The 21,764-nt window shown below is 47.1% G+C and overlaps 1 protein-coding gene across 1 annotated transcript in view; it reads right to left on the bottom strand.

Moving 5' to 3' along the window:
- The window catches only part of LOC137384926 (regulator of DNA class I crossover intermediates 1-like), a 54,252-nt gene that overhangs the window by 32,084 nt on the left and 404 nt on the right, over positions 1-21,764 (bottom strand). The window contains exon 2 of the mRNA XM_068059635.1: positions 8,344-8,383. Coding sequence (XP_067915736.1) covers positions 8,344-8,383 — 40 coding nt within the window. The remainder of the gene's footprint in view (positions 1-8,343; positions 8,384-21,764) is intronic.

The raw sequence follows: 21,764 nt of genomic DNA, 5'->3' as shown, positions 1-21,764 counted from the left end.
AGGGGACGAGGTGGTGGGGGTAATGGAGGAGTGGACGAGGTTGTCGCAGAGGGAACGATCCCTTCGGAATGCTGACAGAGGAAGGGAGGAGAAGATGCGTTTGGTAGTGGCATCACACTGGATGTGGCGGAGGATGATCCTTTGGATCTGTAGGCTGGTGGGGTGGAAAGTGAGGACAAGGGGAATCCTGTCGCGGTTCTGGAAGGGAGGGGAAGGGGTGAGGGTAGAGGTGCAGGAAATCAGTGTCCTACTTTGTCCAGACCTTCTTAACTTTGAGCACCTCTATCAAATCGCCTCTTAATCTAGGGTCTTAAAAGAGGTGGCTGCAGAGATAGTAATCTTCCAAAATTCCTTAAATTCTAGAAAGTCCCATTTGATTTGAAAACTGCAAGTGTAACACCTCTATTCAAGAAAGGAAGGAGACAGAAAGCAGGAAATTATAGGCCAGTTAGCCTAACATCTGTCATTGGAAAATGCTGGAATCCATTTTTAAGGAAATAGCGGCAGGTCATTTAGAAAATCATAATGCAATCAGGCAAAGTCAACATGATTTTGTGAAAGGGAAATCGTGTTTGACAAATTCATTAGAGTTCTTTAAGGATATAACAAGCAGGGTGGATAAAAGGAAACCAGTAGATCCAGTGTATTTGAATTTCCAAAAGGCATTCAATAAAGTGCCACATAAAAGGTTACTACACAAGCTAAGAGCTCATGGTGTTGGGGGTGATATATTAGCATGGATAGAGGACTGGCTAACTAACAGAAAACAGAAGTAAATGGGGCATTTTCAGGTTGGCAAAACTAACTAGTAGAAGTGCCACAGAGATCAGTGCTGGGGCCTCAACTTTTATTATCTATATTAATAACTTGGACAAAGGGACCGCGTATATTCTAGCCAAATTTGCTGACAATACAAAGATAGGTACGACAGCAAGTTGTGAGGACACAAAGAGTCTGCAAAGAGATACAGATAGGTTAAGTGAGTGGGCAAAAATTTGGCAGATTGAGTATGATGTGGGAAAATCTGAGATTGTCTACTTTGGCAGGAAGAACAGAAAAGCAGAATATTATTTAAGTGGCGAGAGACTGCAGAATGCTGTGGTACACAAGTATCTGGATATCCTTGTACATGAATCACTAAAAGTTAGCATGCGGATACAGCAAGTAACTAGGAAGGCAAATGGAATGTTGGCTTTTATTGCAAGGGGGATGGAGTATAAAAGTAGGGAAGGCTTGCTACAACTTAACAGGGCGTTGTTGAGACTGCAACTAGAGTACTGTGTACAGTTTTGGCCTCCTTACTTAACGTGGAATATAAAAACAGTAAGTGCTGGAAATACTCAGCAGTTCAGGCAGCATGTGGGGAAAGAAACAGAGCTAATGTTTCAGGTCTGCCGTAGAGTTATACAGCATAGAAACAGGCCCTTCAGCCCATCATGTCTGTGCCGGCCATCAAGCACCTAACTATTCTAATCCCATTTTGCAGCACTTGGCCCACAGCCTTGTATGCTATGGCGTTTCAATTGCTCATCTAAATACTTCTTCAATGTTGTGAGGGTTCCTGCCTCTACCACCTCTTCAGGCAGTGCGTTCCAGATTCCGACCACCCTGAGTGAAAATTTTTTTCCTCAAATCCCCTTTAAACCTTCTGCCCCTTACCTTAAATCTATGCCCCCTGGTTACTGACCCCTCCGCTAAGGGAAAAAGTTGCTTCCTATCTAACCTATCAATGGCCCTCATAATTTTGTATACCTCAATCATGTCCCCCCTCAGCCTTCTCTGCTCGAAGGAAAATAACCCTAGCCTTTTCAGTCTCTCTTCATAGCTGAAATGCTCTAGCCCAGGCAACACCTGGTGAATCTCCTCGGCACCCTCTCCAGTGTAATCACATCCTTCCTATAGTGTGGCTCCCAGAACTGTACACTGTATCCAGCTGTGGCCTAACTAGCGTTTTATGCAGCTCCATCATAACCTCCCTGCTCTTATATTCTATGCCTCGGCTAATGAAGGCAAGTATCCCATTTGCCTTCCTAACCACCTTATCTACCTGTGCTGCTGCCTTCAGTGATCTATGGACAAGTACACCAAGATCCCTCTGATCCTCTGTACTTCCTAGGGTCCTACCATCCATGGTATATTCCCTTACCTTGTTATTCCTCCCAAAATGCATCACTTCTCAGGATAAAATTCCATTTGCCACTGCTCCGCCCATCTTAGCAGCCCATCTATATCGTGCTGTAATCTAAGGCTTTCCTCCTCACTATTTACGACACCACCAGTTTTTGTGTCATCTGCGAACTTACCGATCATACCTCCTATATTCACGTCTAAATCATTAATGTACACTACAAACAGCAAGGGTCCCAGCACCGATCCCTGTGGTACACCACTGGTCACAGGCATCCACTTGCAAAAACAACCCTCCGACCATCACCCTCTGCCCCCTGCCACTAAGCCAATTTTGCATCCAATTTGCCAAATTTCCCTGGATCCCATGGGCTCCTAACTTCTTAACCAATCTCCCATGCGGGACCTTATCAAAAGTCTTACTGAAGTCCATGTAGACTACATCAACTGCTTTACCCTCATCTATACATTCAGTCACCGCCTCGAAAAATTCAATCAAGTTAGTTAGACATGATCTCCCTCTGACAAAGCCATGCTGACTATCCCTGATTAATTCCTGCCTCTCCAAGTGGAGATTAATCCTGTCCCTCAGAATTTTATCCAATAGTTTCCCAACCACTGATGTTTGACTCACCGGCCAGTAATTACCTGGTTTGTCCCTGCTACCCTTCTTGAATAAAGGTATCACATTCACTGTCCTCCAATCCTATGGTACCTCTTCTGTGGCCAGAGAGGATTTGAAAATTTGTGTCAGAGACCCTGCTATCTCCTCCCTTGCCTCACATAACAGCCTGAGATACACCTCATCTGGGCCTGGGGACTTATCCACTTTTAAGCCCGCTAAAACAGCTAATACTTCCTCCCTTTCAATGCTAATACGTTCAAGTATATCACAATCACCCTCCCTGATCTCTACACCTACATCGTTCTTCTCCATAGTGAACACAGATGAAAAGTAATCATTTAAAAACTCACCCATGTCCTCCAGTTCCATATACAGATTGCCACTTTGGTCCCTAATGGGAACTAATAAAATAAGAACTTTTTTTTTCTAACCTTTGCCAGTTCTGATGAAAGGTCATGGACCTGAAACGTTAACTTTGCTTCTCTCGCCACAGATGTTGCCTGGCCTGCTGAGCATATCCAGCACTTTGTTTTTATTTCAGATTTCCAGCATCGGCAATATTTTGCTTTTATTAAGGAGGGATATACTTGCATTAGAAGCAGTTCAGAGAAGGTTCACTAGGCTGATCCTGGGATGAAGAGGATGTCTAATGAGGAAAGGTTTAGCAGGTTGAGCCTATACGCATTGGAGTTTAGAAGAATGAGAGGTGATCTTATTGAAACATTTCAAATTCTGAGGGAGCTCGACAGGGTAGATGCTGCGAAGATGCTTTCCCTCATGGGAACCTCTGAATCCCTTTTAAGATGGAGATGAGGAGGAATTTCTTCTCTGAGGGTTGTTAATCTTTGGAATTCTCTTACCCAGAGAGCAGTGGAGGCTGCATCATTGAATATATTCAAGGCTGAGTTAGACAGATTTTTTTATCTACAAGGGAATCAAGGGTTATGGTGGACTGGCAGGAAAGTGAGTTAAGGCTACAGTCAGATCAGCCATGATCTTACTAAATGGTGAAGCAGGCCTGAGGAGCTGAATGGCCCACTCTTGCTCCTATTTCTCATCATCTTCTTCTCCGAGAACAGCCTCAGCTTCTCCAGTCAATCCATGTAACTGAAGTTACATCTACCCCGTCGAGCTCCCTCAGAATTTGAAATGTTTCAATAAGATCACCTCTCATTCTTCTAAACTCCAATGCGTATAGGCTCAACCTGCTAAACCTTTCCTCATTAGACATCCTCTTCATCCCTGTAACCATTCTAGTGAATCTTTTCTGCACTCTCTCTAATGCCTTCACATCTTTCCTAAAGTGTGATGCCCAGAACTGGATACAATATTCCAGTTGAAGTCAAACCAGTGTTTTACACAGATTTACCATCATTTCCTTGCTTTTGTTTTCTATGCCCCTACTTATAAAGCCTAGGATCCAGTATGCTTTATTAACTGCTTTCTCAAGCTGCCCTTCCACCTTCAATGATTTGTGCACATATACCGCCAGGTCCCTCTGCTCCTGCACCTCCTTCAGAATTTTATCTTTTTTTATATAATGCCTCTCCTCATTCTTCCTACCAAAATGTATCACTTCACACTTCTCTGCATTAAATTTTATCTGTCAGTTGTCTGCCCATTCCACCAGGCTGTGTCTGTCCCTATCCTCCTCACAGTTCACAATGCTGCCAAGTTTTGCATCATCTACAAATTTTGAAATTGTGCCCTGCACACCCAAGTCTAGATAATAAATATAGATCAAGAAAAGCAGTGGTCCTAAAACTGACTCCTGGGGAACCCCACTATTTACCTTCCTACGGTCTAAAAAACAACTGTTCACCACTACTCTCTGTTTCCTATCACTCAACCAACTTCCTTCAATGCTGCTACTGTCCCTTTTATTCCACAGGCTCTTACTTTGCCAACAAGCCTGTTATGTGGCACTTTATCAAATGCCTTTTGCAAGTCCATATACATCACATCAACCGCATCACTCTCATCAACCCCATTACCTCAAACAGCTCAAGCAAGTTCGGTAAATACGCTTTGCCCTGAACAAATCAGTGCTGGCTTTCCTTAATTAATCCATATTTGTCCAAGTGACTGTTAATTTTGTCTTGAATTATCATTTCTAAAAGCACTGAGGTTAAGCTGACTGGCCTGTTGCTCAGTTCATCCTTACACCCTTTCTTGAACAAGGGTGTAACACTTGCAATTCACCAGTCCTCTGGCACCACCCTGTATATAAGCCTTCCTGAACCGCTGCAATCCACGGGGTGTATGTACATCCACAGCGCTGTTAGGAAGAGAGTTCCAGGTTTTTGACCCATGATAGTGAAGGAATGGTGATATAGTTCCAAGTCAGGATGACTTGTGGCTTGGAGGAGAACTTGCAGGTGGTGGTGTTCCCATGCATCTGCTGCCCTTGTCCTACTAGGTGGAAAAGGTCACGGGTTTGGAAGGTGTTGTCGATGGAGCCCAATCGAGTTGCTGCAGTGCATCCTGTATATGGTACGCACAGCTGCCACAGTGCAACAGTCATGGGGGGGCAATAAATGGTTAAGGTGATGGATGGGTGCTGATCAAGTTGGCTGCTTTGTCCTGGATGGTGTTGAGCTTCTTGAGTGCTGTTGGAGCTGCACTCACCCAAGCAAGTGAAGACAATTCCATCGTACTCCACGACTTATGCCTTGTAGATGATGAACAGGCTTTGGGGAGTCAGGTGTTGAGTTACTCGTCACAGAATTTCCAACCTCTGACCTGCTCTTGTTGCCACAGTATTTATATGGCTGGTCAAGTTTCTGGTCAATGGTAACTGCCAGGATGTGGATTTTGGGGGAATTCAGCAATGGTAATGCCGTTGAATAAGATTCTTGGGAGATGAACTTTTCATGTTTGTAGTTTTTAAATTTAATGTGTTTTTTTTTACTGCTGTTGCTACTTTTTGATTAGTGTGTTCCTATATATACAACTGTGATGTTGCTGATTTACAAATATGAAATTTAAGCCACTCAGCTGCAATATTTTGATGTGTGATGACCATAGTGCTCATAAGACTACTGTTTTCATCGAGATTTCCAACCATCATGATCAATTAAATGTAGTAATCTCTTACATAAGAAACAAAAACCCACATCATCAAAAAATGAAAATAAATATGGCAAAACTCTAACAGACTTAGATATACAGAGGAACATAGGAGCAGGAGTAGGCCATTCAGCTCATCAAGCCTGCTCCGCCATTCAATACAATCATGGCTGATCATCCACTTCAATGCCTTTTTCCCCACATTATCCTCATATCCCCTTATGTCATTGGTATTTAGAAATCTGTCACTCTCTGCTTTAAACATACTCAATGACTGAGCTTCCACAGCCCTCTGGGGTAGAGAATTCCAAAGATTCACAACCCTCTGAGAAAATAAATTTCTTCTCATCTAAGTGGCTTCCCCCTTATTTTGAAATTGTGTCCCCTGGTTCTAGACTCCCCAACCAGGGGAAACATCTTACCTGCATCTACCCTGTCTAACCCTTTAAGTATTTTGTAGGTTTTAATAAGACCACCTCTCATTCTTCGAAACTCTAGAGAATACAGGCCCAGTTTCCCCAATCTTTCTTCATAGGACAGTCCCGCCATCCTGAGATCAAGTCTGGTGAACTTCATTGGTTCACTCCTTCTATGGCAATAATATCCTTCCTAAGGTAAGGGGACGCAAACTGCACACAGTACTCCAGGTGCAATCTAACCAAGGTTCTATACAATTGAAGCAAGACTTCATTACTCCTGTACTCAAATCCTCTTGTGATAAAGGCTAACATACCATTGGCCTTCTTAATAGCTTGTTGCGCCTGCATGTTAGCTTTCAGATGGTAATAAAATAAAATGTGGGTAGATAAATAATTATAACCATTGACTGTTGTCAGAACATTAGTGCAGTTCGGAAAATACCAAAATAATAGGAAATAAATCCAAGCAGTTGCTAGTGTGTGGCAGCAATACTTAGTTCTTTACATTCTTTAAAAGGCTTGCAACTGCATTTAGTGGCTCTGAAAATTACCCAATTTGGCATTTCAAGGCACCATTCACAGTGGCGGGTGGGAAGGAAGCTCAAGTAAACACTATCTACAGGATCAGGAACCAGATGGAGAAAAGGAGAATACACAAAGGAATCAGGCAAGGAAACAGAACCCAACTTTACTGTGCATCTTGTACAGGGCCCAAACACTGGTTTCCACAAAGTTCTGCAGGTCCCTTGCCCAATTTTACACCTTGTTTCTTGCATATTCATGCTTAAGCTGGCACACTACCAAGATGCAATGTAGAATCAGAAACTTTGCTACACTCACATCTTTCGAAGCCTTAACACCTCAAGGTGATTTTGTAACGATTTAGCTATATGATACACCTCACTTTATGATATCCAGGGGCTTTAGATTGTGCATGTTTGTCATTGTACATGTGCTTCTTCAACGTCTCAGGATGACTTCTCTGCTGGGACAACCAAATTACATTTTGAGAGTTCAATCCCAACCTAGAGAGAGGCCTCCCTTGTCAAATCTCCTATGACATGACCAGGGTCAATCAGGGCCATCCTACCTGACACAGTGGTTAGCACCGCAGCCTCACAGCTCCAGCGACCCGGGTTCAATTCTGGGTACTGCCTGTGTGGAGTTTGCAAGTTCTCCCTGTGTTTGCGTGGGTTTTCTCTGGGTGCTCCGGTTTCCTCCCACAGCCAAAAGACTTGCAGGTTGGTAGGTAAATTGGCCATTATAAATTGTCCTTAGTATAGGTAGGTGGTAGGGAAATATAGGGACTGGTGGGGATGTGGTAGGAATATGGGGTTAGTGTAGGATTAATATAAATGGGTGGTTGATGGTCGGCACAGACTCGGTGGGCTGAAGGGCCTGTTTCAGTGCTGTATCTCTAATCTAATCTAATCTAATTAATAGATTTGTGCCATCTGCCTCAGCTACGTGCAGACATCAAATATCCTTCTAATGAATGCTCTGGAAATCCTCCTTATCCTCCAGCTCCAAGAAGGTAAGAAAGATGACAGTGCTTCAAAATCAATCTATCATATGAAAGCCAAAGTGAAAATTTAAATAAAATTACACCTACCAATCCAAAAATGATACAGCTTTAAGTTGTGCAGGAAGCTAATTTCTGTGGCTGTGCACCGGCAGGCTTGACTTGTGCTCCAGCACTTTTTTTGCCATACCTGGATAAAGCAAATTCGTACAATTTCCAAAGAAGACAAGAAACAGCCTCCAGAACACCCCGAATGCTTATGAAAAGGCTGACCTGAAAGAGCACCAACCTATTTTGTCCCTCTGGTGGAGGTGCAGAACCAGTGCAGGAATTAAACTTCTAATTTTCTGCCCCTGCTATATAGGGTGTGTGCCTGCGCTGTCTACATAAGGGAGCACAATTATCAGGTCATAGCTATCTATCGACCCAAAAGCAACTTTCTCAACAGCCTAGGGGAGATTTCTGTAACAGGAATACATATCGAGAAATCATGCATCTCTAATCTGCAACTTTCCAGTTAATAATTTTAAGTGCCCAGAAGTGCTGATGGGAATCTCCCCTTATATTCTACTTACTCTTACCTTTTGCTGCCTTTTCTGTTGTTTCAGCTTGATTCTGTTTCTATTATAAAATAAAGAATACAATGACATTACTTCTAGTAAATTCTGACGCGTTAATCATTTTGCCCACGGAAACTCTCACTCCACTAGCTAATAGAAATTTCATGAAAATTCCTCTATTCCATTTCGATAATTAATACATATTATTTGACCAGAAATACTACTTTACCAACATATATTTCCTATAGGAATCTTTCAGAGGCTCCTATGGTGTATTACTCAGCAGGGCAGATCAGACAGATCCCAGAACGGAACTCTATTCTGAGACAGCAAAAGGAAGACTTGCATATATATATAGTGTACTTCATGAGCTCAGTACATAAAACAATTTACGGCTGATGAAGTACTTTTGAAGTGTAGTCACTATTACAATATAGGAAACATGGCAGTTAAATTGCGCACAGCAAATTCCCAAAAACAGCAATGACATAATGACCAGATCATTTGTTTCAGGTGTTGGTTGAGGGATGAATGTTAGCCAGGACATTGGAGGGAACTTCCCTACTCTTCTTTGAAGTAGTGCCATGGGATCTTTTACATACACCTAAAAGGGAAGACAGGACCTCTATTTAATAACTTATCCAAATGACAGCACATCTGACAATGCAGCACTCCCTCAATACTACAGTGAAGCATCAGCTTAGATTGTATATCCAAGCTTCTGGAGTAGGGATATGAACCTATGACCTTCTGGTTCAAAGGCAAGAATGCTACCACTGAGCCAAAGCTAATAGCTTGACAACACTTGCCTTCACTACCCCAAGCTTGGGATGAGGAGAAAAAAAATGGCCAAAATTTTTGTTAACTGCTATCCATTCACCATTGTTTGCAAGTGCTTAAAAGTGGTTGTCAGTTGGGATGCCAGCAGAGCAGAGAAGTACAGCAAGAGAGAGGAGCCTTTATAAACAGTGCGGGTAACATTGGAAGCAGCAGAGCAATAAAGCACAGTGGAAGAGAGGAGCAGATGTGAGAGGCAGGGATGTATCGTGATGTGATGGCATAGGGCAAGGAGTCACCTGGGTGAGTTCACTGGTAACCTTTGCATTTTTATTTTAATGTAATTTAATTTAAGTTAATCAACTATAAAGTAAGACTATTCAATTAATTAGCATACAATTATGGCCAATTTGATAATTTATCATAATTACAATCAGTGTTCAATGAATTAATCAAAGCTAGGGGATAAAGTTAAAATTAAATAGCAAGGGATAGCAACACTAAAGGATTCTGAATTTTTCAGTAAATTAAAATGATATATAAATAATAAAAGTTAAGTAAACATTTATGTACCTATAAAATAAAGTGATGTCAACTCACAGGAAGTATCTGATTGGTTTCTGTTTTTTCTTATTCATTCATGGGATGTGGGCGTTGCTGGCCAGGCCAGCATTTATTGCCCATCCCTAATTGTCCTTGAGAAGGTGGTGGTGAGCTGCCTTCTTGAACCGCTGCAGTCCATGTGGGGTAGATACACCCACAGTGCTGTTAGGAAGGGAGTTCCAGGATTTTTACCCAGCGACAGTGAAGGAACGGCAATATAGTTCCAGGTCAGGATGGTGTGTGACTTGGAGGGTAACTTGCAGGTGGTGGTGTTCCCATGCATTTGCTGCCCTTGTCCTTCTAGTTGGTAGAGGTTGCGGGTTTGGAAGGTGCTGTCTAAGGAGCCTTGGTGCGTTGCTGCAGTGCATCTTGTAGATGGTACACACTGATGCCAATGTGCGTCGGTAGTGGAGGGAGTGAATGTTTGTGGATGAGGTGCCAATCAAGAGGGCTGCTTTGTCCTGGATGGTGTCGAGCTTCTTGAGTGTTGTTGGAGCCGCACCCATCCAGGCAAGTCGAGAGTATTCCATCACGCTCCTGACTTGTGCCTTGTAGATGGTGGACAGGCTTTGGGGAGTCAGGAGGTGAGTTACTCGCCACAGGATTCCTAGCCTCTGACCTGCTCTTGTAGCCACAGTATTTATATCGCTACTCCAGTTCAGTTTCTGGTCAATGGTAGCCCCTAGGATGTTGATAGTGGGGGATTCAGCAATGGTAATGCCGTTGAATGTCATGGGGAGATGGTTAGATTCTCTCTTGTTGGAGATGGTCATTGCCTGGCACTTGTGTGATGCGATTGTTACTTGCCACTTATCAGCCCAAGCCTGGATATTGTCCAAGTCTTGCTGCATTTCTTCACGGATTGCTTCAGTATCTGAGGAGTCACGAATGGTGCTGAACATTGTGCAATCATCAGCGAACATCCCCACTTCTGACCTTATGATTGAAGGAAGGTCACTGATGAAGCAGCTGAAAATGGTTGGGCCGAGGACACTACCCTGAGGAACTCCTGCAGTGATGTCCTGGAGCTCTGATGATTGACCTCCAACAACCACAACCATCTTCCTTTGCGTTAGGTATGACTCCAGTCAGCGGAGGGTTTTCCCCCTGATTCCCATTGACCTCAGTTTTGCTAGGGCTCCTTGATGCCATGTTAAGTCAGTTAATAGTCTAATAAATAGAGGCACGGCAGGGCATCTCGGTCCCGCGGAGTGCACATCCTGTTCCACCTGGGAACTCCAAAACCCTTATCGTGTCCTGTACAACCACGTGTGTAGGAAGCATCATCAGCTGCAGCAGTCCGAACTCCGGGTTTCAGAGCTTGAGCAGAAGCTGACGTCACTGCAGTACATCCATAAGGCTGAAAGTTTTGTGGATAGCGCATTTCTAGATTTGGTCACCCCACAGTTTCAGGGTGGGCAGGCACAGAGGGACTGGGTGACCACAAGGCAGTCAAGGAGGACCAGGCAGGTAGTGCAGGAGTCTGCTGTGTGCATCTTGCTCTCCAATTAGTATTCAGTTCTGAAGATTGGTGAAATTATGGTTTCTCCGGGGAGTACAGCCAGAACCAAGTCTACGGCACCATGGTTGGCTCAACTGTACGGGGTGGGTGGGGGGAGCGGGGCATGGAGCGTGCAGGAGAAAAACTAACAAAGTAATTGTGATAGGCGATTCAATAGTTTGGGGAACAGACAGATATTTCTGCATCCACAGACGTGAATTCAGGATGGTATGTTGCATTCCTGGTGCCAGAATCAAGGATATCACCGAGCATCTGCAGAGCACTCAAGAGGGCAAAGGGTAAACAGCCAGCAGTCATTGTCCAAATCAGTAACAACGACATAGGCAAAAAGAGGGATGGGGTCCTGCAGACAGTCTTTAGGGAGCTCGGAAAAAAACTAACAAGCAGGATCTCAGAGGTAATCTCCAGATTACTCCTGGCACCACGTGCTAGCGAGTATGAAAATAGGAAGCCCAGGTAAACTGGAATGAAAGATTGGCAGGCAAAACTGTAATGGATCAATGGGCTGCCCTTAAAAAGATAGTTCAGATACAGTCGAGGTACATTCCCACAAGGGGAAAGGTAGGACAAACAAAGCCAAAGCTCCCCGGATGATGAAAAAGATAGAAAGATGAAGCAGAAAAAGGGAGCGTATGACAGATGTCAGCTTGGTAATACAAGCGAGAACCAGGCTGAATTTAAGTTCAGAGGGGAAGTGGAAAAAAAGAATTAAGAGCAGCAGAGTATGAGAAGAATTTGGCAGCTCACATAAAAGGGAATCTAAAAGTTTTCTCTAGGCATATAAATAGTAAAAGGATAGTAAAAGGAGGAGTGGGGCCAATTAGGAATCAAAATAAGGATTTACACATGGAGGCATACGGCAAGGCTGAGGTAAGTGAGTACTTTTCATCCGTCTTTACCAAGGAAGAAGATACTGACAATGGCATAGAGAAAGAGTAGGTACTTGAGACACTGGATGGGCTAAAATTGATAAACAGGAGATATTAGAAAGGCTGGCTGTACTTAAAGTTGATAAGTCACCAGGACAGGATGAGATGCATCCGAGGATACTGACAGAAGTAAGTGTGGAAATTGGGGAGGCACTGGCCATAATCTTCCAGTCCTCCTTACATAAGGGGTGGTGCCAGAGGACTGGAGAATTACAAGTGTTACAACCTTCTTCAAAAAAGGGTGCAAGGATAAACCCAGCAACTACAGGCCTGTCAGCTTAAACTCGGTAGTGGGAAAGCTTTGAGAAATGGTAATCTGGGACAAAATTAACAGTCACTTGGACAAATGCGGATTAATTAAGGAAATCCAACAAGGATTTGTTCAGGTCATTTCGTGTTTAACTAACGATTGAATTTTTTGATGAGGTAACAGAGAGGGTCAATGAGGGTAATGAAGTTGATGTGGCGCACATGACTTACAAAAGGCATTTGATAAAGTGCCACATAAAAAGTTGAAGTCCATGGAATAAGAAACAGTGGCATCATGGATGTGAAGTTGGCTGAGTGGCAGGAAAGAGTAGTGGTGAACAGTTGATTTTTGGATTGCAGGAAGGTATAGAGTTGGGTTCCACAGGGGTCGGTATTTGGACCACTGTGGTTCTTGATATATATTCATAACCTAGACTTGGGTGTGCAGGGTACAATTTCAAAATTTGCAGATGACAAAATTTAGCAGTATTGTGAACTGTGAGGGGGATAGGGATAGACAACAGGAGGACATAGGCTGGTGAAATGGGCAGACACGTGGAAGATGGAATTTAATGCAAAGAAGTGTGAAGTGATACATTTTGGTAGAAAGAACGAGTAGAGACAATTCTAAAGGGGTGACAGAACAAAAGGGCCTGGGGGTAAATGTGCACAAATTGTGGTCAGTGGCAGGGCAGGTTGACAATGTCCTGAAAAAGTCAAGCGGGAACCTGGGCTATATAAATAGAGGCACAGAGTACAAAAGCGAGGAACATAAGAACTTAAGAAATAAGAGCAGGACTAGGCCATTTGGCTCCTCGAGCCTGCTCCGCCATTCAATAAGATCATGCTGATTTGATCATGGCCTTAACTCCACTTTCCTGCTTGTAGATCAAAAATCTGTCTAACTCAGCCTTGTACATATTCAATGACCCAGCCTCCACTGCTCTCTGGGGAAGAGAATTCCACAGACTAATGACTTTCTAACAGAAGAAATTCCTCCTCCTTTATGTCTTAAAAGGGAGACCCCTTATTTTGAAACTGTGCCCCCTAATTCTAGATTCCCCATGAGGGGAAATATCCTCTCAGTATCTACCCTGTCAAGCCCCCTCAGAATCTTGCTTGTTTCAATAAGTCTAACCCCTTCATCCCATGAATCAAACTAGTGAACCTTCTCTGAACTACCTCCAATACAAGTAGACCCTTTCATAAATAAGGAGAACAAAACTGTACGCCATACTCTAGGTGTGGTCTCACCAATGCCCTGTACAGTTGTAGCAAGACTTCCCTACTTTTATACTCTATCCCTCTTTCAATAAAGGCCAACATTCCATTTTTGCCTTCCTAATTACTTGCTGTACCTGCATGCTAACTTTTTGTGATTCATGCACGAGGACACCCAGATCCCTGTGTAACGCAGCATTCTGCACTCTCTCTCCATGTAAATAATATTCTGCTTATCTATTCTTCCCACCAAACTGGACAACCTCACATTGTTCCCACATTATACTCCAGCTGCCAAAGGTTTGCCCACTCCCTTAAACTATCTATATCCCTTTGCATACTCTTTGTGCTGCATTATGTACTGATGACGGGCATCCCAGTGGCAGGCTGGAAGGTGGGGGGAGAGGAGAACCCACCTCGGCCCGCTGCTGGATCCCCATTGGAATGCCACAGCAGGCAGGCAATTAACTGCCCACTGGAGACACCATCCCTTCAAGAGACAAGTTCCCACCTCCAAGTGCTACCAGCTAATCAGAAGGCAGGCAGCTATGCAGTGCCAGCAGCACCACTGGGAGCAGTGGCCACTGCCGGTAATGCAGGAGGCCCTGTCGTATTGAGGACGTCGAAGATCCTGGGAGAGGTATGTGGGGTCAGGGGCACCAGGGCCATTTAGGCAGGCCCCTGCGACGGGGTGGGGTAGGGGAATGGTGCGGGTGGGGTGTGTCTTCCCAGGAGGGCGCAATTGCCACCGTGGGGCCCTCTGGAGGCCCTGGACCCACCCTCCAACCCCACTAAGAGGCAGCCAGGTTTTACCTGGCAACGTCTCCATGCAGCGGCAGGACCCTCCTCCTTTTATTAAATTGAGGCAGAGGCGGGAAGAGGTGCTTAAGTAGTCATCGATTGGCCTGGGGCAGAAATGTAGTCCTCGGCTTTCCCCACCCCAGACTAAATTGGAAGGCATCAGGAAGGCGATGGACACTCCATCCCTCCTGCCTCCGTTCCCATCCCAAGGGGGTCCATAAAATTCGGCTCTTTGTGTCCTCTTCACAACTTGCTTTCCTACCTTTCTTTGTATTGTCTCCAAACCTGGCTACAATACAATCAGCCTCTTCATCCAAGTCATTAATATACATTGTTTGCCAACCTGAAAATGACACTTCTTTCCTGACACTTTGTTTCCTGTTATTTAGCCAATCCTTTATGCATGCTAATATATTACCCCCAACACCATGAACTCTTATCTTGTGCAGTAACCTTTTATGTGGCACCTTATCAAATGCCTTTTGGAAATCCAAATACACTACATCTTCTGGTTCCCCTTTATCCACCCTGCTTGTTATATCCTTAATGCTGACTCTGCTTGATTGTATTATGATTTTCTAAATGTCCTGCTACTACTTCCTTAGGAAAGGATTCCAGCACATTCCCAGAGACAGTTGTTAGGTTAACTGGCCTATAGTTTCCTGCTTTCTCAGCAGAGCCTCCCAGTCCTTCCTGTCATCTATCACAGAGGTCTTAGATGACAGCAGGAGGGAGAGACTGGACAAGCCGCTAACTCTGGACGAGCTGACAAAGGCCGTCGAGTCTTTCGAGACGAGTAAAACTCCCGGGAGCGACGGCTTACCGGTCGAGTTGTACTCGGCCCTGTGGGACTGGGTCGGTCCGGACCTGCTGGAAGTATACGAGAGCATGCTCTTGGCCGGCAGCATGTCAGAATCCATGAGAAAAGGCATCATCACCCTCATTTACAAGCAGAAGGGGGAGAGGGCAGAAATCAGAAATTGGCGGCCCATCTCACTGCTTAATGTTGATTACAAGATTCTGTCCAAAGTCATAGCCAGTCGAGTCAAGTCTGCTCTGGAGTTGGTGATTCACCCCGATCAGACCTGTACTGTACCCGGCAGGAAGATCTCTGATAGTCTCGCGCTACTCAGGGATACGATCGCCTACGTACGGGACAGGAGGGTGGACACCTGCCTCATCAGCCTGGACCAGGAGAAGGCTTTTGACAGGATATTGCACACCTACATGATGGACGTGCTTTCCAAAATGGGGTTTGGGGAGGGAATCTGCAATTGGATCCAACTGCTCTACACAAACATCAGTAGCGCAGTCTCAATCAACGGGTGGGAATCTGAAAGTTTCCCGATCAAATCTGGAGTCAGACAGGGCTGTCCTCTCTCCCCAGTCTTGTTTGTTTGCTGTATTGAACCCTTTGCTGAGGCTATTAGGAAGGATGCGAGCATAAGAGGGGTGACAATCCCAGGCAGCGGAGGCACTCAGGTCAAAACCTCCCTGTACATGGATGACGTCGCCGTTTTCTGCTCGGATCCGCTGTCCGTGCGCAGACTGATGAGCATCTGCGACCAGTTCGAACTGGCCTCGGGAGCCAAAGTTAACCACGGCAAGAGCGAGGCCATGTTCTTTGGGAACTGGGCTGACCGATCCTTTGTCCCCTTCACCGTCAGGTCAGATTACCTGAAGGTGCTGGGGATATGGTTCGGAAGAGCCGGGGCGTGCACCAAAACATGGGAGGAGCGAGTAGCCAAGGTACGACAAAAGTTGGGCATGTGGGGGCAGCGATCTCTCTCCATGGTGGGTAAGAACCTGGTCATCAGGTGCGAGGCGCTCACGTTGTTGCTCTACGTGGCGCAGGTCTGGCCCATACCCCACTCCTGCGCCGTGGCAGTCACCCGAGCCATTTTCCGCTTCGTCTGGGGATCTAAAATGGACCGGGTCCGGAGGGACACGATGTTCAAATCTCTGGACAAGGGCGGGAAAAATGTACCCAACGCGGCCCTCATCCTGATGACCACCTTCGTGTGCGGCTGCATCAAGCTGTGTGTAGACCCCCAGTACGCAAACTCCAAGTGTCACTACGTGCTGAGGTTCTATCTGTCCCCGGTGTTGCGAAGGATGGGCCTGGTCACATTGCCGCGGAACGCTCCATGCAGTTGGGACGTGCCGTACCACCTATCCTTCGTGGAGCAGTTTCTGCGGGAAAACACCTTTGACCACCGGACCATCAGGCAGTGGTCTGCACGGAATGTCCTCAAGGCCCTACGGGAAAAGGAAACGGTGGATCCTGTCGGATGGTTCCCCGAGCAGACCGTCAAAGTCATTTGGCGGAATGCCTCATCACCAGAACTTTCAAACAAGCACCAAGACGTAGCTTGGCTGGTGGTGAGAAGGGCCCTCCCCGTCAGATCCTTCATGCACACCCGAAGTCTCGCCCCCTCCGCACAGTGCACCCGCGTTGGCTGTGGTGGGGAAGAGACGACCGCCCACCTCCTCCTGGAATGTGCCTTTGCAAAGCAGGTGTGGAAAGAGATGCAGTGGTTTTTGTCAAGGTTCATCCCAAGCAGCTCTGTAACACAGGAGTCTGTGCTCTACGGGCTGTTCCCAGGGACGCACACCGAGACAAACATCAACTGCTGCTGGAGGACTATCAATTCGGTGAAAGACGCCCTTTGGTCTGCCCGAAACTTGCTGGTCTTCCAGCGCAAAGAGTTGTCCACCACCGAATGTTGCAGACTGGCACATTCCAAGGTCCAGGACTACGTGCTGAGGGACGCACTAAAGCTTGGGGCAGCCGCAGCAAAGGCTCAATGGGGAAAGACCACAGTGTAAGGTTCCCCCACCAAGCTGGACTGAGGGGCTGGATCCATGGGAAACCCCTCGAACTGTATCGTTAATATTCTCAATTGCTGTAAATGTAAAACTGTAATTGACATGACAATTGTGAAACGGAAGGGTTGGGAAGAAACTCATGACAGTATTGAAGGAAACTGATCTCCCTTGCAATGTTTGTATTTTTTGGTGCTGTTTGGAAACTGTTTGGCAATGTAATTTTTACAGATTTTTATGAATAAAGTATATTTTGGAAATAAAAAAATATATAGTTTCCTGCTTTCTCTCTCCTTTCTTGAGTAGAGATGTTACATTTGCGGGTTTCCAATCTGCTCTGACTTTCCAGAATCTAAGGAATTTTGGAAGATTACAACCAATGCATGCATTATCTCTGCAGCCACTTCGCTTAAGACCCTAGGATGCAGGCCATTAGGTCCAGAGTACCTGTCAGATATTAGTCCCATTTCCTCATACTTTTTCTCTAGTAATAGTGATTGTTCTAAGTTCCTCCCTCCGTTTTGCCCCTTGATTTTCTACCATTTTTGGGATTTTTTTTGTGTCGTCTTCCGTGAAGACAGATACAAAATACTTGTTGAATGTTTCTGCCATTTCCTTGCTTCTCATTGTTAATTCCCCAGTCTCATCCGCTGAGGATCAACGTTTACTTTTGCCACTCTCTTATTTTTTATATCCTTGTAGAAGCTCTTACTGTTTTTATATTTTTTGCTGGTTTACTCTCATTCTAATTGCTCCCCCTTTATTTTCTTTAGTCGTCCTTTGCTGGTTTTTAACATTTTCCCAACCTTCTGGCCTACCACCAATCTTTGCAGCATTGTACATCTTTTTTTCAATTTGGTACCATCCTTCGTTAGTTCGCCACAGATGGTGCATTCTTCTCATAGTCTTTCTTTCTCAATGCTATATAAAAACAAAGGTGACCACGGTGACTGCAACAACTACCGTGGAATATCCCTGCTCAGCATAGTGGGGAAAGTCTTTGCTCGAGTCGCTTTAAACAGGCTTCAGAAGCTGGCCGAGCACGTCTACCCTGAGGCAGTGTGGCTTTTGTGCAGAGAGATCGACCATTGACATGCTGTTCTCCCTTCGTCAGATACAGGAGAAATGCCGCGAACAACAGATGCCACTCCAAGTTGATTTCATTGACCTCACCAAAGTCTTTGACCTCGTCAGCAGACGTGGTCTCTTCACACTACTGGAAAAGATCAGATGTCCACCAAAGCTACTAAGTATCATCACCTCATTCCATGACAATATGAAAGGCACAATTCAGCATAGCGGCACCTCATCAGACCCCTTTCCTATCCTGAGTGGTGTGAAACAGGGCTGTGTTCTCGCACCCACACTGTTTGGGATTTTCTTCTCCCTGCTGCTCTCACATGCGTTCAAGTCTTCTGAAGAAGAAATTTTCCTCCACACAAGATCAGGGGGCAGGTTGTTCAATCTTGCCCGTCTAAGAGCGAAGACCAAAGTACGGAAAGTCCTCATCAGGGAACTCCTCTTTGCTGACGATGCTGCTGTAACATCTCGCACTGAAGAGTGTCTGCAGAGTCTCATCGACAGGTTTGCGGCTGCCTGACCATCAGCCTCAAGAAAACGAACATCATGGGGCAGGACGTCAGAAATGCTCCATCCATCAATATCGGCGACCACGCTCTGGAAGTGGTTCACGAGTTCACCTACCTAGGCTCAACTATCACCAATAACCTGTCTCTCGATGCAGAAATCAACAAGCGCATGGGAAAGGCTTCCACTGCTATGTCCAGACTGGCCAAGAGAGTGTGGGAAAATGGCACACTGACACGGAACACAAAAGTCCGAGTGTATCAAGCCTGTGTCCTCAATACCTTGCTCAATGGCAGCGAGGCCTGAACAACGTATGTCAGCCAAGAGCGACATCTCAATTCATTCCATCTTCGCTGCCTCCAGAGAATCCTTGGCATCAGGTGGCAGGACCGTATCTCCAACACAGAAGTCCTCGAGGTGGCCAATATCCCCAGCTTATACACACTACTGAGTCAGCGGCGCTTGAGATGGCTTGACCATATGAGCCGCAAGGAAGATGGCAGGATCCCCAAAGACACATTGGACAGCGAGCTCGCCACTGGTATCAGACCCACCGGCCGTCCATGTCTCCGCTTTAAAGACGTCCGCAAACGCGACATGAAGTCCTGTGACATTGATCACAAGTCGTGAGAGTCAGTTGCCAGCGATCGCCAGAGCTGGCGGACAGCCATAAAGGCGGGGCTAAAGTGTGGCGAGTCGAAGAGACTTAGCAGTTGGCAGGAAAAAAGACAGAAGCGCAAGGGGAGAGCCAACTGTGTAACAGCCCATATTAGAGTTTGTCACTCTAATATTGGCCTTGATAGCCACTCCAGGCGCTGCTCCACAAACCACTGACCACCTCAAGGCGCTTACCCATTGTCTCTCGAGACAAGGAGGCCAAAGAAGAAGATATCTTAGTTGGAGTTGTGAAATATCTCCTTAAATGTCCACCCTGCTTCTCTACTGTCTTACCTTTTAACATTTTCTCAGTCCACTGTAACCAACTGTCTTCATACCTTTGTAATTGCCTTTACTTGAGTTTAATACACTAGCTTCAGACCCAGGTTTCTCACACTCAAACTGAATGTAACAACACAACCACAAGGTGGTGCAGTACTGGCACATGCGCAAATGCAGCCTCATCGAAATGTCACTAGCTGCGACATCTCAGGCAGTTGCTAGTAACAAAGATAGCGGTGCTCAATTTAACACAAAAAAGTGAATTGAACTCAAACCCACCTCAATGGCCCCGACGGCCGGCTCCACCCACCCCCAACAGTATCCCGTTCCCTCCCGCAATCGCTGCCTCAAACCGCCCCATACAGTGATCGCTGCAATCAGTTTCCTGCTCCCTACCGCACCCGTCTGCCCCTCCAGAAGCGGGTGGGGGGGGGGGGGGGTGCGGTGGCAGGATGGGAGCAAGCATCAAGGTTGAAAACGAGCAGTGAGCAGCTGGGAGTGGGAGAGAACGGCAGGATAGAGCAATGAGCAGACGAGTGCGGGGAAGAGAAGCAGCAACTGAGGCAGTGATTATGGGAGGGAGCAGGGAAGAGAAGCAGCAATTGAGGCGGCAATCGCGGGATACTGTTGGGGGGATGGAGGTGGCAGTCGCAGCCATTGAGGGATGAGGCAACAATAGGATGTCATTACGTCTGATAACATTACATGGTGATGTCACCGCGTGCATGCAGGGATTCATACTGGCAAGCTGGCAAATGTTCAGACGCACTGATGACGTCATCGATCACTCCCTTCAACCACTCCCCTCCCCCCTCCTCCCCTTTCCCCCTCTCTCCCTCCCCTTTCTCTCCCTCTCCTTTCTCTCCACCCCCTCCCCCTCCCCCTCGCTCCCTGCCCTCCTCTCTCCTCCTCTCTCCTCTCTCCTCCTCCCTCCCCACCCTGCTCTAACCCCCTCCTGCTCTCCTCCCCTCCCTCCTCTCTCCTTCCCCTCCCTTCCTACCCTCCTCTCTCCTCCCCCCTCCCTCCACTCGCCTCCCCAGCGCCTTCGTTTCTCCTCCCCCCCTCCGTCCTAACTCCCCAACCTCCTCTCTCCTTCACCCTCCTCTCTCCTCGCCCCTGCCCTCCTCCCCTCCTTCCCCCTGCCCTCCTCCCCTCCTTCCCCACTCTCCTCCCCTCCCCTCCCCCTCCTGCCTCTGCCGCCCTCCTCTCTCCTCCCCCCGCCATCTCTCCACCTCCCTCGTCTTCCCCCACCCCCTCCCTCCCGCCTCCTCCCCCTCCCTCTCACCCCCTCCTCTCCCTCCCTCCTCCTCCTCCCGCCCTCTCCCCCTCCTCTCTCCATCCGCCCTCCTTTCTCCCCCCGCCCTCCTCTCTTCCCTCCCTCCTCTCCCCCACTCCTCTCTCCTCCCCGCCCCCTCTCCTCCCCTCCGCCCCCTCTCCCCCGGCCCCCCTCTGTCCTCACCCTCCCCCTCTCCTCCACATCCCCCCTCTCCACCCCCTCTCCTCCACATCCCCCTCTCCACCCCCTCTCTCTTCCCCCCCTCCTCTCTCCCCCCGCCCCCCTCTCTCCTCCCCGCCCCCCTCGCCCTCCTCTCCCGCCCCCCTCTCTCCTCCCCCCCGCCCTCCTTCTCCTGCCCCTGCCCTCACTCTCCCCCCTCTTCACTCCACCCCCCACGCCCTCCTCTCTCCCCCCGCGCCCTCCTCTCTCCTCCCTCCAGCCCGCCCTCCTCTGCTCCCCCGCCTTACTCTCCTCCTCCCTCCTCTCCCCTACCCCCCAACCTCCTCTCCATCTTCCTCCTCTCTCACACCCCCTCCCTCACCTCACCCCTGCCCTCCTCCCCTCCTTCCCCCTGCCCTCCTCCCCTCCCCTCCCCCTCCTCTCTCCTCCCCTCCCTCCCCCCACCCTGTTCTCTCTTCCCCCTCCGCCCTCCTCTCTCTTCCCCCTCCGCCCTCCTCTCATCTCCTCCTCCCCCGCCCTTTCCCTCCCTCCT

This window comes from Heterodontus francisci, chromosome 27, assembly GCF_036365525.1.
Source record: "Heterodontus francisci isolate sHetFra1 chromosome 27, sHetFra1.hap1, whole genome shotgun sequence".
Classification (NCBI taxonomy): domain Eukaryota; kingdom Metazoa; phylum Chordata; class Chondrichthyes; order Heterodontiformes; family Heterodontidae; genus Heterodontus; species Heterodontus francisci.
The sequence above is the reverse complement of the archived record's forward strand: the minus strand, read 5'-3'. Positions and strand labels throughout refer to the sequence as shown.